Source organism: Eleutherodactylus coqui, chromosome 6 (assembly GCF_035609145.1).
Source record: "Eleutherodactylus coqui strain aEleCoq1 chromosome 6, aEleCoq1.hap1, whole genome shotgun sequence".
Classification (NCBI taxonomy): domain Eukaryota; kingdom Metazoa; phylum Chordata; class Amphibia; order Anura; family Eleutherodactylidae; genus Eleutherodactylus; species Eleutherodactylus coqui.
In genome coordinates, this window is record NC_089842.1 from 141,964,391 (window position 1) to 141,981,650 (window position 17,260).

Sequence of the window (17,260 nt, forward strand, 5' to 3'; positions counted from 1 at the left end):
AGCACAAAATCTTCAAGCACAGCTTAATGCAGCAAAAGATAAACAGGTTTCCATTTCAACTGTGAAGAGAAGACACCCATCTGCAGGTTTGACAGGTAGAGTATCAGTAAGGGCTCCTGCACACTGGCGTTTTTCTTGTGCATTTTTTTCACGCGATATTGCTGCATTTTTTTTCACGTGATTGCCAATGGGTAGAGATGAGCGAACACGTTCGGCTCCGCCCCTTTTTCGCCCGAACACCGAACTTTGCGAACACTTCAGTGTTCGGGCGAAAAAGTTCGGGGGCCGCCGTGGCAGCGCGGGGGGGTGCGGCGGGGAGTGGGGGGGAGAGGGAGAGAGAGAGGGCTCCCCCCTGTTCCCCGCTACTGCCGCCCGCGCCGCCGCGCATCTCCCCGCCCCCCGGCGGCACCCAGACACTTACGCGCGAACACTGCAGTGTTCGGCAAAGCCGGTGTCCGGGTGCGGATGTGTCCGTAACGGACACGTTCGCTCATCCCTACCAATGGGACTTTCTAATGTTAAAAACGTATTGCACAAAAATTGCAAAGCACCAACTTGCGATGCGTTTATAAAATTAGAAAGTCCCATTGACAATCGCGTGAAAAAAACGTGCAAGAAAAACGCAAGTGTGCAGGAGCCCTAAGGAAGACACTGCTTAGATTACAAGTAAAAAAAAAAAGGCTTGCCAAGCAGCACCTCTAGTGGACTACTAAAGAGGGAAAGTCGGTCTTATGAACTGAAGAATTAAAATATGACATCGTTGGTACATCATGCAGGGTTTTTGTACACCATTGAGTAGGTGTAAGGATGTGCGTGTGCGACATCAACTGTCAAACATGGAGGAAGAAGCGTGATGGGCTAAGGCTCTTTTGCTGAATCAAGAGTTGGCAACTTGCGCAGGGTGCTTAGCACACGGGACAAAATAGGCTACCACAGCGTTTGCTAAGCCATGCAATACCCTCTGGTGTACGCCTAGTTGGTCAAGGGTTCATATTACTACAAGACAATGACCGAAAACATACTTCTAGGTTCTGTCTGAGGTCTACAGGCTTCTTCTTGTCTTCTTAAGTAGTTCTAAGAATAGAATGGCCTGCACAGTCTCCAGACTTAAACCCCATTGGGGTTCTTTGGGATGAATTGGACAGAAAGATGAAAGCAAAACAACCAATAATTGCAGCATATTTGTGGGAACTTCTGTAACAACGTTGGGAAGAAATTTCTGAATAATATTTGAATGCAATTGTAGAAAGAATGCCTAGATTGTATAAAGCTGATATATAAGCTAGAGGGGGCTACTTTTTGTTTCACTAAATAAAATCTAGATTTCTGACTTTTCAAAGTTAAAATTAAGATGAATAAAATAATTATTTGTTCTGTGATTTCATTTCAAAGCACATTTGAGACATTAAACTGTGTTACTATAAAAAAAAAATGGAAAAATTGAGTGTTCTAAAACGTCTGACTGGTAGTGTGTATGTGAGGTCAAATATAATGTAAACAGATGTGGGGGGTTTTCGTGGAAAAGGTCACAGTTTTTGGGTTTATTTACACGAGCGTATATTGGCCAGTGTTTTCACGGCCGGCCGATATACGCTTCCATCTGAGCAGTTCGCCCTCCTTGCCTCCCCCTCACCGGTTCTCTGCCTCTCACCTCCGCTCTGGCGTTTGCAATGGGAGGGTGCGGGATGGGAGCAGAGCTAAGCTCCGCTCTACCACGCCCACTCCCATTGCTGGATGCAGACAAGGGGCGGGAGCTTAGCCCCGCCACCATCCCGCCCCCTCCCATTGTAAACGGAGGGGAGGAGAGAGGCAGAGAGCCGGTGAGTGGGAGAGAAGGGGGGGGGGGGCACTGCTCAAATGGAAGTGTATATCGGCCGGCCATAAAAACGCTGGTCATTATACCCTTGTGGGAATAAGCCCTTTAGATGTAGTTATTGCAAGTTTTGAGAATGTGGCACATCTGATTCTGGTGCAGAATCCATGTCAAAAAATTGAACAGGATTTATTTTTGTAAATTACTCCTGCAGTAAGACAGCGGGGGTTTGGCAAGGTTTTAAGTGTCTTGCATTTGAAAAAAATTACTTTATTTTAACCCCTTCACACACCTTTGACATAATTGTTTAGCAAATGAATTGGGAAGCTGATGTACGGTTATGTAAAGGTGGTCACAGGGTACACATGTGGACAGATTTATGAAACTGTCTGAATATGTATTCACACAGATGATATTCCCGTGCAAGTTTTGTCTTAGGCCTCCTCTATATGGACGATTTTCTGCAGCAAAGTTACATGTGTCAAAAAATCGCATCTAATAAAAACAATGGTTTCCTATGGAAACCTTCAGATAAACAGTTTGCAGCTGCGTCAAAAAATCGCACCAAAAAAGATGCATCATCAGCAGCAGAATTCAGCAACTGAAAACCCCTGCTGTGGGAAAAAATAGATCTATTCTTTACCTATCTTGTTGCAAAAAATCGCAGAAGCCTCCATAGACTCCAAGGGTTTCCCCGTATCTCCCTGCTGCTGAGGAATTCCTTCTTCTCCCCTGCAGGGGAACCCCGGCATCTGCAGTGCTGGAGATATCCCTCCAGCCCCATGGAGAAGGGGGTTTCCCCAGGGCTTTCACTCTCTCTCTCTCATTTTTGCTAAACCATGCAGCTCCCATTCCTCTAAATGGGCTATTTCACTGCTAATTAAGCTCAGGTTTTAACAGTGGGAAATCGTCCAGCCAAGTGATTTTCTGCAGTTCTAGCTGCAATTTTATTATTGTGTGTTTTTTTTTTTTGCTGTGCAGGTAGCTTCTGCGTGATTTTGCAGCCTGTGTGAGTAAGCCTTGAGATGAAGAGAACTTGCACGGAAAAAGAAGACATTCATTTAACCCCTTAAGTGGAGGGTTTCTTACCCCCCTGTCGTACTCACCAGGGCAGGTTTTTTAAATGGGCCAATCATTTAATTTCAACTAATTTTCCAATTGTGTTCCAAGAGCAAACGATGCCCGACAATTGCCCCTGTGTTTCTCGCTCCTGTGCTCCTGCACGGGGAGCGGCCGGCAGGGGAGCAGGAGATTTCTCTTCCCCCGCTCCCCCGTCCCTTTCCATTGAGATACACAGCGGTCGTTCGCTATTGAACGGCCGCTGTTTAAACTAAATGATGAGCGAAGATCTTCATCACTCATCTTTTATGCTGCTTAAAAGATGAGCGATGAAGCTCATTGCTCATCGTTAAGTTTAAACAGCAGCCGTTCAATAGGAGAAAGGTGGAGTTTTGGCGTTCTTATTTTAATTTTTTTAATAATTTTATTACTATTTTTTTTACTTTTTTAAAATTTTTGTCCCTTTAGAGGACTTGCATAATACTTTTTTTTATTATTCTAATACTCTGCTATGCTGAGGCATAGCAGGGTATTAGATAGGCTATGACACTCAGACAGACTCTGAGCATCATAGCCAACTGGCAGACGCAGAGGCTATATTCAATCCTCTGGGTGCCACAGAGACCCACTCATCACATTCCGGGGAATCCGATAGTTACAGCCCTTTACATGCTGTGGTCTCATACACCGCGGGATGTAAATGATCAAACAGCAGAGATCAGAGGTTTTGTCCGATCTCTGCTGTAAGGCCTCATGTCCACGGGCAAAAGATTATTTTAAATCCGCAGCGGATCACCCGCATGCGGATCCGCATCCCATAGGGATGCATTGACCACCCGCGGGTAGATAAATACCCGCGGATGGTCAATAAAAGTGATTAAAAAAAAAATGGAGCATGAAAAAATCCGGACCATGCTCCATTTTCGTGCGGGTCTCCCGCCGGACGGCTCCCACAGGCTTCTATTGAAGCCTATGGAAGCCATCCGGATCCGCGGGAGACCAAAATCAGAATATACTCACCTGCTCCGGATCTTCCCTTCTTCGTGGCTTCATCTTCTCTCCGTCGCAGCCAGATCTTTTTTCTTCGGGCCAGCGCATGCGCACGGCACGCAACCGACGTGCCGTGCACATTCGCCGGGCCGAAGAAAGAAGATCTGGCCGCGACGGAGAGAAGATGAAGCCGCGAAGAAGGGAAGATCCGGAGCGTGCGAGAGGTGAGTAAATGCTATTTTCAGCGCTCATGTCCGCGGGGCAGGAGGGACCCGCTGCGGATTCTCCATGGAGAATCCGTAGCGGACCTGATTTTCCCCGTGGACATGAGGCCTAAGAGCTGGTGCCTGGCTAAGGTGAACACACTGTGAAGAACCTTCAGATGCGTATAAATTTCTCTTTAAGGGCTTCTTCAGTTGACCTTGATTTTGTCCCATTTTGCGGCTGTGAAAATCTTGACTTGCCCTATCTTCCTCGCACGTAGGTTTTCTATGTGCAAGAAACATAGGGCAGGACTTTCTTCCTGCTTTTTTTTTTCTTTAAACTCATGCAGAGTTTGATTAGTCCAAGAAAAAAAACAAAAAACACTAGTTCATGCGCTAATACGCTCCGTAGCGGCGAGCATATCAGCACATGCACCCGTCTATTGAAGCCCTAATAGTCCTACTTACAATTTTAAAAGTCCAATAAGATCAGACACAAGTGCATTAAAACACAAGAGCAGGCCCAGCTGCCCGCATAATCTACATCTTCCCGAATGATTTTGCCTTTTCTGATTTGTCAAGGAGTCAACCAGCAGTAGGCTGTAAAGGACCTTTCACACGGGACAGACTATTCCACAGCAGGGTACAGCCGTGCGGAATTTAAAGTGAAAAATTCCATCCGTGTCAACGGACCTTTCACATGAGCCGGAATAAGCTACATGATGCACCGGTAAAGTCTGCACTAAAATCCGAAGGCCACCTGCGCATTTAGATAATTAATTGAAAATGGCTTTAAACCTGCCTGTAATTCTGCAGCAAAATCCAAAATAGACCTGCAGATTTTGGTGTGGAATCCTGGACCTGCGTCCTGCGGCATGGTTCCGACCCGTGTGAAAGCTCTCCAATAGAGATGAGCGAGTATACTCGCTGAGGCACATTACTCGAGCGAGTATTGCCTTAGCCGAGTATCTCCCCGCTCGTCTCTAAAGATTCGGGGAGCGGCGGGGGAGAGTGGGGAGGAACGGAGGGGAGATCTCTCTCTCCCTCTCTCCCCCCCGCTCCCCACCGCAACTCACCTGTCACCCGCGCCGGCCCCCGAATCGAGACGAGCGGGGAGATACTCGGCTAAGGCACTACTCGCTCGAGTAATGTGCCTTAACGAGTATACTCGCTCATCTCTACTCTCTAAGCCTCTCACTCCTCTGTGCAAAAATGTCTTTAAAAAAAGGGGTTGGTATTTGAGTGGAGTGTTTTTTTAGACAGATTTAAATATTGCAGTTTTTCAAAAAGTCCCAATATTTGGTGCAATCTGAGTCTAGAAGCTGGGTGGCAGACTCCTTATTTCTAGACATACATTTTTTGCATCTTTAATAATGTATCAAAATCATGTTACATTTGATATAATTGGAGAAGGATAAAATGGGATGCCTGAAAACTTGCATCAAAGATTCCTCTGATGATAAATTTCCCCCAGCGAGCTTCGAGTAGAGAATAGACTTGCTTTGATTAAAAATCTGTTTAGCTTTGCCATTCATAGTATTTTTTTTTCTTTCACCAATATATTAGCCAAAAAAAATCTGCATCCCTGAATTGCTGGTAGAATTCTGTTATTTTGAATTCTGGATGAAATGTGCCCATTAGCAGTATGGATTTTGGGGCTGACTATTGTGCAGGCGGGTATAGTCCACAACGCTGTAGCGGAATATTCTGTCCTGTGTGAAAAGTCCTCAATTCTGTTCAAGCTCTTTATAGTTCAGTATCTGTTCTTTGTAGATAAAACCATGTAACAGCTGAATACAGCATTCTGCCAAACAAGGGCAGCACTTAGACATGACTGCAATAAATTGCAAAATACCCTTCCGTTTTGTGCAAACGGAGCTATGCAGACCTATGTAGACTACACACAAACCCTGTGTATGGTCTGATCCTAAAGTCCTGTATACTCCTCATTGTTCGTAGTCTTTTAAGGGTTTTTCCAAGTTTTATACCACGATCTAGAAAAGGGCAGCAGATGATTAAAAGTAAAAAATTTAGTTTTAGCGCCACCGCTCACTTCCTCGTCCCATAGTGGCAGAAGTGGTGGGTCCGTAAACACGAGACTGCTGCAGCCAATCACTGACCTCAGCACTCACGAGCTATATACCTCGAAGATCAGTGATTGACTGCAGTAGTCATGTGTATATACAGAATGCCACCACTAGGGGCAAGTAAATAAAGAATGTTGGAGAGGGTGGAAGCAGTGATGCTGCACCAACACGGCAACGGATCTGTACAACTGTAAGATAAGCATATTTCAAATACGGATTTTTGAGGACCGTAATATGCAGCTAATAGAAATCAGTAGGGCTATTCACTTGTGTTTATTCACAGCCATGTTTAAAATGCGCAGCATGTGCTACTTTTGTCTGTTTTTGATGAAAAATACAATTGTCTTATGGAAAGTGAGCAAAAATGCACCCGTATTCCAAATCAATATTATTTTATATTAGCCAAACAATGAATCCATTTTTGCTGCATAAAAATAAAGCAAATATGGTATGAAAGTAAATACTTCCGACATGCTGATGAAAATGTGCATATGCTCATCTGAAGGAGCCCAGGATTAAGTGCATATTTGCACAATGGGTGTTATGTATTTGCATGCGCATGTGTGTGGGCAAAAAACACACAACCATGCTCCCATTCATTGAAATGGGCAACTAGTGTAATTAGTTCAAAAAGCAGGAACATAGAGCATGCTGCATATTTTATTGCACCAACGAAACCTGCGTGCAAAATATGCTTATGGGAACAAATCAGTGGGTTCTATTCACTGCGTATAGTGTGCAAGAAGGAAGAAAATGTAAAAAAAAAACAAACATGAGAATTCAAGTTAGCTTACCTCAACCACGGTCAGGGACATAAATAAAAAAGAGGAACCCCCCATTGCAAAATTGAAAGTGCATTTCCTGTCCTGGCGCCAGGTCATGCTCATCCTGGGGCAGCAGGAGATAATACCTGTTTAGTCTCTCCCATTAACCCTTTGCAATCCAATTTTGGATTCAGGGTTTCCTAGGGGGTTCTCTCTTTCTGCCATTATACAATGGCACCATCTCCTGGCTAGAGCCAGTACTGCAGTATGTGACATGCTGGAGAGGCCCCCCACAACAGAGCGGCTAGTAATATACAGTAAGAATACCCTGCCGGACGTCTTTCGACATCGGAGCTGTACAGACTTCAATCAGAATGTCTTCAGACATCAGACAGTGGATTGGAAAGGGTTACAGACTGAAGAGTGGCTTTGTGTACCATCTATAGAGCTTTATGGGCTTTAGGCTGCTTTCACACAGATCAGAAGAGTTTGATGATGACAGGGACTCTTAAAAGAAAACGTAAAAAAACACACATGCTAAATGAGTCATTGTAATTTTATTCACATGCAGTACACTAGAGTTGATCATGAATATTTAAAAATTTGACAAAATTTGTTATAGTTCAAATTTGTCCATATTATGTCATCTGACAACCATAACTATAATATCTAAAATGTCTTCTATGTGTTTCCTGGTTGGAGGCATTTTGGCTAAAATATTAGAGAATTGCATGAATAACAATTCCTTATATATATAATGGTATCACACTGTTAGCAATAGAAGTGATGTGAAAATGGTGTTTACATTGCTCCAACTTCTAAGGCACACGGTACTGTATATACTATGTGCGGTTTATACAATTCACTTAGGCCTTATTCACACGAGCGTGTCCAAATTTGGTGCAGGAAAAGTGGACTGATTTTAATATATGTGCCCATGTAACATCTATAATGCGTCGTGTGTATATTTTCCACCTCCATGTGCCATCTGTTATTTCTCAAGCACAAAAAAACTGAAAGACACCCACTTCTTCTAGAATTGCTTAGCAATGATCTCCGAAAATGGAGCTCACAGGGATGTTCTCCATGGTTTTTGTCAACCCATTGCCTTGAATGAGTGACTGTTGTACGAGAAGCTGGACCAGAATAAGACGTGCAGAGATTTTATTACAGTCCGTGTGATAAAGCGCATGTCCATATAGCTCTATTGACTGTAATGGGTCAGTATTAGAGATGAGCGAGCATACTCGCTAAGGACAATTACTCGAGTGAGCATTGTCCTTACCGAGTATCTCCCTGCTCAGAAGAAAAGGTTCGGCTGCCGGCGTGGGTGACAGGTGAGTTGCGGCCATGAGCAGGGGGGACAGAGGGAGAGAGAGATCTCCCCTCCGTTCCTCCCCGCTCTCCCCCGCTGCTCCCCACCCGCCGCCGGCAGCCGAACCTTTGCTCCTGAGCGGGCAGGTACTCGCTAAGGGCAATGCTCGATCGAGCAATTGCCCTTAGCGAGTATGCTCGCTCATCTCTAGTCAGTATGCTGTTCATATGCAGTCAGTTGCACATACAGACAGCACAGGGACATGGAAGTCGCTCCTGAGAATAAGCCCTTAGCTGGTTTCACATGCTGGTTTTCTGACAGTTTTATTGCCATTTTTACAAAAAAAAAGTGGAAAATAAAGAAAAAAAAAAGAGAGGTAACATTGCAACAAAACCAGCATGGGTGAATGCACCCTCATATCTATGTACACCTGAATAGTTTACATCTGTCACACTTGTTGGGTTGTCTAGGTAAACTATTTAGGGGGCGTTCTCATGTACTGTTTTGCTACTGTTTTTGAAGCCAACGTTAACAGTGGATCTGTAGTATCTTTCCTATATCCTTCCTCCCCCTTTACAATCCACGTTGACTTTAAAATGTGCATCAAGATGGCACATGGGAAAGCACCCTAAAATGGCTCATATGGGAATGTATAACACAAAGTGACTCAATCAGATCACATTTCATGAGAACTTAGTAAATCAGAATGAACTCTAAAAACAGATTCCATTTGGATTGGGAATTCTATTTGTATAAAACAGGCAAATAGAAGAATCCTAACCACTGAGCCAGTCACAGAACACACCTATAATGATGTCAATCACAAGTAAATCTATTTACAATAGTAAGCCGTTCTATAAAGTAACTTTTTTTTGTTGGTTCAATCTGTAATTTTGATCCTTGTAACTTTGGAAATAAAATTTAAAATGACAAGTTATACGACTTTGTTATACAATTAATGACCTCTAGATGTCACTACTGTCTCGGAAACTTGACAATAGTAAAAAGCCCCATAAAACGCTCAAAGTATTGCATGGCAGTTCATTCCCGTGGGCCCAATACTGCAAGTGGTAAGGTTTATAGTTAAATATTCCAAATATAAAAAGGAGTCTGTTGTGGGGCGGTGGAGACTAAATGGTGAGCAGAGCCTGCTGTCCACATAGAGATGATGTAGGGTCTTGAATGAAGTCCAGAAGTCCAAACTTTTTGCAAGTCAGCCATCCATGGTAAAGATCAATTGGAGGAGGGGAAGCTAATAGGGGAGGGTGGGTTGTGCTGTTGAAAAGCTGTAAAGGAACATGCAGTTTCTTAGCTGTGGCTAGAGGCGCAGTTTCCATCCTCCTATACTTTGCTGAACAGTCGTCTAGGAATAGCGCGCAAGCTTGTTGTAGTTTTGGTCCAGATTTCTACACAGACACATCGACAACGTCATGACAAAGAGCTGAAAAATAGATAAGAGGGATTAACATATTGCTATTAGTCAAAGCAATGTCACTGGGCAAAAATCAGAGAGAAAAATGTTTTTCATGTTTTTATTATAATTCAGATACAATTACTGCTTTTTAACCAATGGGGAACTACAACACTTTAGCCGGCTTCACATTTGAGTTGGAACTTGGAAGTTCCGTTAAAGATGCCACTGAAAATACCAAAATAAAAAGTGTTGCATGCAATGCTTTTCCTTCTACCCAAAAGCCGGGCGGAATCGGATGGAACCAATTATAGTCAATGGGGTCCCTCCAGCACTGTTCAGTTCCATCCAGAGACAGAAGCATTTGGTCACAGGGATTCCCCTTTCTGCTCCCCGAACGGAGCAGGAAAGTGGAATCCCCAGCGCAGGTGTGAAAGCCCCCTTAGGCTGGTTTCAGACGAGCATTTTTAAATATGTCCTGAATATGAATCTGCTTTATGAACGTGCTACAGATGATATTACAATTGTAGTTCATCTGTATTGGCCTCCTACCTCCAAGGAGGTAGAAAAAAAAATTGCAGCATGTCCTATCTTTTGCTCATTTCCTCGGAAAGCCTCACCCATTTTTTTGAATGGGATCGTAAAAGACATCGCAGAGCACTCGCATGCCGTGCAATGTGATATTTCCCATGGAAATCAATGCAAAGCATTTGCGATTAGAGTTGAGCGAACGTACTCTGTCGAGCTTGATGCTCGTTCAAGCATTAGCGTACTCGATGGTGCTCGTTACTCGAGCGAGCATAATGCCGTGTTCGACCCCGCCCCAGTTTTTGGCTCCTCCCCGCTGTGACGTGACTGTTTTAGCCCCTCCCCACCGCGACGCAGCGCGTGTGTCAGTGGCTAATTTTGGGGGGGGAGAGAGTGAGATAGAGACACGAACCGAGAAAAAAAAAAAGCTTGGGACCTGGCGTCCCACATACAAAAATGCTCGAGTCTCCCTTTGTAGCCAATGGGGTTCGTTACTCGAGTAGAGCTCTCAAATTTTCGACTCGAATAACGCGGACCCGAGCATTTGGGTGCTCGCTCATCTCTATTTGCAATCCTCTGACGCAATGAATCAGGCCTCACATGGGGCGGAAAATTTCAGCAACGAACCCATAGCATTTGTGAAGAACGCTGTAGATTCTAAATCCACAGCATGTAGATTTTGATGCAGAATGGTCTGCAGAATTAAGCGATTTTCGATTCCACAACAAAGTCCACATGGAGTCATGTGTGTTTAGGTGTTGAATTTCCTGTGGCTGGCGGTGCGTCATGCTAACTAATTCCATCCTTGTGAAAGCACCCTAAGGCCTTGTGTTTGCAATACGCAGAGAACAGAACCCATTGATTTCAGTGGGTTCATTCACACTTCTGTATTTTGCACACACATTTCGGTCGCGCAAAAGAAATAGAACATTCTCTATTTTTCTGCATATTTGCACACCAAAGGTTCCAATATAAGTCAATGAGCGGTGTACAAATTTCCGCACGCCATGCACAAGGAGATGCGTGAAACACTGGGTAATTCCTCTGAAAAAGAACACATCTGGAACTAATTAGCCATTTCAATTGGTAAGTCTTTGTCTGATGCAAATGAACATGACTTGTGGGCACAAAAAATACAGTGAAATACTCCAATTTGTGCACAAAAAAGGATTGTTCATTCTGCAAACACGCTTACATGTGTCAGTCCATGTTCACACCTGGCAAATTTGTTTTTAGAAAGTTCCTCAACTGATTCATTCACATGGAATAGATTTTTCAATTGTTGTAATTTTCACAACACATTTATCAGATGTGAATACATCATTATGAAGCATCTTGAGAAAAGTAGTGCTATTTATGCCAAATTAGGCAACTCACACTCCCTTTGTAGATCCTATGACACTATTAATAAATAGACCCCTGTTTCTATTTGCACGAACCATTCAGCTAACAAGAAGTGTTAACTTCTATCAGTTTCTCTCAACAGGTGCCAGAAACGCTATCTTTTCTCCTTAGGGAGAGCAACTATACTATAAACTAAGTGAGGAGACTCAAATGGCCATGCACGCTCCTCTGGGTAATATGCAAATAAGGGAGATGGAATAAATCCTCCACAGTGCCACTTATTGAAAGTCAGACTTTTTATACAAGCCTTGCTACAATGATCGGGAATTAAAAGCAAAGTCAGACTCCATGTTCATACAGCTGTTGCAGGGTTTTTGCCCTTCATCAGTGTACAGTAGGAGTCTGGCTTTGCTAGTGAGAGGCCTGGGATGGGGGGCAGAAACACTATCTTTTCTCCTTAGGGAGAGCAACTATACTATAAACTAAGTGAGGAGACTTAAATGGCCATGCACGCTCCTCTGGGTAATATGCAAATAAGGAATGCTGCCTTTCAATAGGTGGCACTGTGGAGGATTTATTCCATCTCCCTTATTCTCAACAGGTGCAGCAAATTGGGTCTAGTTCTAGGCTGGGTCTCACACCACAGCTGTCCAGTATAGGGAGAGGTTCAAAAGTTTAAAGAACAAGGGGGTGAGATGTCCCAAGAAGCCAAATAGTTGCAAAGTGCCATGCATCACATTAAACTTACTCTGTGTTAACTATACATATCGTTATTTGAAAAGGGTCCTTGTGCAAAAGATGTGTAGCACTTTATCCAATACAAAAAAGGTGAGCAGGTGTTCAGATTTGCTACTGTAACAGGTCTGACTTGCATGGTCCCACCTACCAACAACAGAAGGTGCCACCCTATTGGTGAATTCTGCACACCCTGCTTGGTGCAGTAATAACTGCTCAGCCGCTAGTATTGCTTTCAGCAATTGCTTTTAAAGGAAGCCCATTTTTTTCTTCAATGCAGGGGTTGAAAAGGGGGTGTAGGAGAGAACTGGAAGAAGTGACATAGCCTCAATGCCAGAGGGTTTAAGTTAAAAAAGTCAGATCAATCATTTGTCTGGATATTTCTGTTACCTTGCCAGTACTCCGAATAAAAGTCTCTGTAGAACAAAGACACAAAAGGCTGCAGGTATTAAGCTCAGTTATTAACAATATAATTGTCACGCAAATCTAAAAAATAATGAAAAACAAACCAAAGACCATCACTGCAAACACACAGTAGATCCGACACACAGAGGTTTGCTTCCCTAGAAAAGTTTTAGTAAACTCCATGCAACATGTAAGGTTATATTCATATCTGTGTTGGATGCCCTGATTGGGGCCTCCGCTCAGATCCAGCAAGGAACCCCAGAGCTGCACTATATTGTCCACTGTACATGTAACTGATCTAGCGGTTGCCGGTTACTGCACCTGTGTCCTGCCCACTGTAGAGTACAATACAAACTCCTCACTGTCATCCACAAAACTCTCCATAGTGCTGCACTTCCCTATATCCCCTCCGTCATCTCTGTCTACCACCCAACCCTGCTATCTAGTCTACTAATAACCATAACACTTATTTTCTCCTTGATCCAAACCTCCCACTCCCATTTCCAAGATTATTCCCGAGCTGCACCAGTTCTCTAGAATGTGCTACCCCAGACAATCAGGATAATCCCAACACCCACATTTTTAAGCATGCTCTACAGGGAGGCCTATCATCTTCCCTAATCTAAACCAACTGTATTTACCCCTCTTCTACATTCTCTCTCAGAACCCGACCCCCTTCATCCCACTGTATCTCTCACACTACTTACACCCTAATGCCCTTCATATCTGTATATACACAGATATGGCTGGTGACCGGTCCATGCACATTTATATATACTACTCTAAAAGATGGTTGGAGCATTGTACAGAACAAGCAGTTGTATCTCTTGTGCCACCTCTATTTCCTCATAGATTAAACTCTTGCAAAAAGCTTCCTCAGCCCTATTGTGCAAATAGTGTATTAGTTTTACACTGTGTGTAATGTCTGATTTTATCTGTTCATGCTCCCTCTGATTTGTAAAGTAATCCGGAGTGGGACTTCAACTTTCCACTGGAAGACGCGTAATATATTTGTTACGGTATGATTTGGTTTAGCGCTCTAGGGTTAGTTACTCAACACATTGTTTTCCATCTGTTTTTGCAGGATTTACCCAGAAATTACAGCGTTTTGTGCACAGGTCACAGAACAGAGAAGAGGAAGGAGGAAAGATTTGGCCTATCTGTCCCTCTCCCTATCATGTGTTGTTGATGTTCACAACATGCATCGAGCAGATAAGAGGTCAGCAACACAAGGAAGCAAAAGAGGAACAGAAAAGAGACTGCACAATCGTGAGAAGAGAAGACTTTCAAGCAGGTGTGTTTATACAAGAGGCAAACTGAAGAAAAACAACTACATCAAATAAACTTGTGCATAAAGCCTCTCATTTCCAAAAAGTGACCATGCTGTACTTGGCAACCACTAGATCATGTCCAGCATGTCAAAGGGGCTATAACCTAATGTTACCAAGCACTGTACGATTCTGTTACTTGCCGACAGCACGAAAGACCAGTATACCCACACATATGGTTAGGATTATACCACGTCTGTTTATCCGCAAGTCAGACTGATTATGTGGTTAGCGAGGACCACATAAACAGGGTTACAATGGTAATTTGTAGTTATGTTCTCACCACATTTACCAGCAGGGAGAGATGCCAAGGGAATGTCCATCCTTATGTGGAATGAGCACCCTTGCGTTTTTTTCTAACTAAATCAAAAATTCTGCGCTAATTTTTCAATATAGATTTTCTAAAACAAAACTCAAAATCCTCTGTGTATATACTAGTTGACTTCAACCATCAGTAGGGGGAGCTTAGACGCTTACTGCATACACTAGCAACAGCAGTAAGCCACTGGAAGGTTAACATTTAAATGGACACTAACGTTTCACACAACTTATGCTCATCTAACAGCCTATGTGGGTATAATCAATCTTATAATATGCTGGGATTCATTTTTTTTTGTTTTACCATTGAAAATCAAGTTTGAAATGCATGCCACTAGGGGGTCTCCCTTCTAAGACTTTTATAATCCGCCGCCTGTTGTTAGGCATTTAGCTTCTCTAGTAACAAGGACGTGAGTACACTACTAGTTACTTACTACATGCTATACAGGGCTGGGCATTGCTGCCTGATTGGAGCAAGGCAGTATGGGAAGTATGGGAAGGGAGCTGTTAGCCAGTACAGTAATGGTAGAATGTCTGGCTTAGAATATTCCCCACCTGTAAGTGAATTGCAAACCACAGGGTAGCAGAAAAATAGGAAAATCTATATGGAAAACTGAATTCATAGAGCTCAAACAGGGTCCAAACAGCAACGCAGCAGCCAATGGAGGCCTGGGCAGCTTTACAAATTTTTTGAAAACTCAGGTTTAATTATTCAGCACAGAAAAACTGAGCTCCAGTCCCTGTAAAGATACTTTAAAAAATGAGCCAGCACAGAATTGTAGATTTTAAAACAGCATAACAATAACAAGTCGAGATTGGCTTTAATGTAAAATAATGATGCTCTGTAGAACTTTGCAATATTTTATTGCTTCTGTCTGGAAAAACGTCTTCAGAAATTGGAATCTCAGGCAAGGATGCTACTAGGGAGCAGGGAATGAGGTCTAAAATCAGGCAAAAAGTATATTTTTAGCGATTGCCTAGGGTGGTATGTTAAAAGTAATCATTAACTCTATTGAGAAAGTCTATTCATGCCTTTAATGCTTAAAATATATGTTCACCACCTTATAGTTTACTCAAAAAAGCTATCTACATAAAAAGTTGAATGAGGCCTCACGTATTGCACACCACATTGTAGCTGACAGTGTGAGGTGTGGCCTCACTTAGCTATGAACTAGTACTTACACAGAGGAACATGGTTCAGTATGTGGCCTCTGTTGCTGCATTATTTTCTCAGTATATCTTTACAATGATCATTGCTCCATTTTCTAATACAGAGCTCCAAATTCCCCATATAGAAATGAAGTTCACTGCAGTTGTCACTTAAAGGGATTGTCCCACAAATAGAAGTTATTCCCTAAGCACACCATAGGTGTTAACTAGCTGACTGGTGTGGGTCCAAAACCTGAGATACCCCTTATCACACAATAATAGTGGTCCCAAAGTTCTACACATGGATGGAGCAGCTGTCAAGTATGCACTCGGTTGTCCAATCAGTTCAATGGGACTGCTAGATAGTCAAGAGCTTGAATTCCCCAGTCTCCAACAGTCCAATTGAAATTAATAGCAGATGGTACGTATGCAAGGCCATTGGTCCATTTATGCGGGGAGCTTCAAGACCCTTGTCCTGGGGATCCCAACACACCCTCCACCAATACCTAGTTACACCCTATCCTGTGGATAAGAGATAAGACAACCCCTTTCATGTGGTTTATCGCATACTGGCTATTCGGCAAATCAGCAAATAATTTTTGACCTATTTGAGATTTTTAAAAAAATAGTGTTCAAAAGTTAGTCAAAGTAATTTTCATTAGTAAATGCAAAGGGTGTACATGCATATATACAAGAGCACCTTGACTTGGTTGACGGATGCACCTCCAAAGAGCGAAAGAGTGTAAAGTGGTGTGGAAATGGGTAGCAGATGACCTCTACACAGCAAACAAACCAAAGGTCATACAATAACCTGACTGGGAAGAAAAGGATATCATCCGAAGAGCTTCTCATTAATCTTTTCTCTAGAACCAAAGCCAGTATGTGGCCCATGAACTGGAGAAACTGATAAAAGTACAAAGACAGTTGTTGATTCCTGGTCCGGATGAAGGAGGATGTGGGGGCCTTAGAGAATAATGTAAATATTCTTTATAAGAACTATCTGTATTTAGACATGTGATGAAAAGAGTGAAACCCCCCAACAGCAGCTGTCAGATCATTTCCTGAACATTTGTAAAAATAATTTGTAAGAATAACAGTAGGCTATGAAACCAGTTAGCAGTACAGCTTCCTCTCGGTGCAGTAAATACCCTCACACCCCATGAAACTTAGTCCAAAATGTGAATGGTTGTATATAAGAAACATGCATGAAATATGCTTTACGATGGGTTACAGGCATGACTATGGAGTTTTTGAAAATTAGTAGTATCCCGCAGTTAGAATGGTTGAAATCTACTATATGATAGTTTCATGAAACTTGTAGAACTTTATGTAATCATTATAGATACTCATCTTTAGCTCTTTTAATACAAGTAGATGTCTTCGAGATGTTCCTACCTACCATTGACAATGTATATAACATCTGCCCAAACAGGCTGACTCCTGAAATAAATTTCCAGCCTTATGGGAAATCATTTAGACGGACATCTGCTACGCTAATCAGCTAAAAGGCTAATTTTTTTTACAGTTTTGCTAGTGGTAAGCAGTCCTTGTAATCAACTAATGCTGCCCACGACCTGTCTCTTGATTAGCGCTCTTACTTTGGCCACCCAAAAATACCATCCAGACTTTGGATGACGGTTTTTGAGACCTTTTTTCCCCAAGTTATGCGCTGATCATGGTTGACACAAATAAAGTGGGTTGAGTTTTGATGCGTAACTTCATACTGAGTGGGACTTGCCTCTTGGGAGCCTCAAACGCACCATGTAACTAAATCAGTGCTCTTCTTCTCCGAGCTTTGCTTTTGATTCTCG

At 42.8% G+C, this 17,260-nt stretch overlaps 1 protein-coding gene across 1 annotated transcript in view; it reads right to left on the bottom strand.

Moving 5' to 3' along the window:
- Nucleotides 1–7,454: 7,454 nt before the first annotated feature.
- CD37 (CD37 molecule) overlaps nucleotides 7,455–17,260 on the bottom strand; it is a 72,520-nt gene continuing 62,714 nt past the window's right edge. Inside the window, exon 9 of the mRNA XM_066607767.1 lies at nucleotides 7,455–9,672. Coding sequence (XP_066463864.1) covers nucleotides 9,595–9,672 — 78 coding nt within the window. The 3' untranslated portion in view covers nucleotides 7,455–9,594. The remainder of the gene's footprint in view (nucleotides 9,673–17,260) is intronic.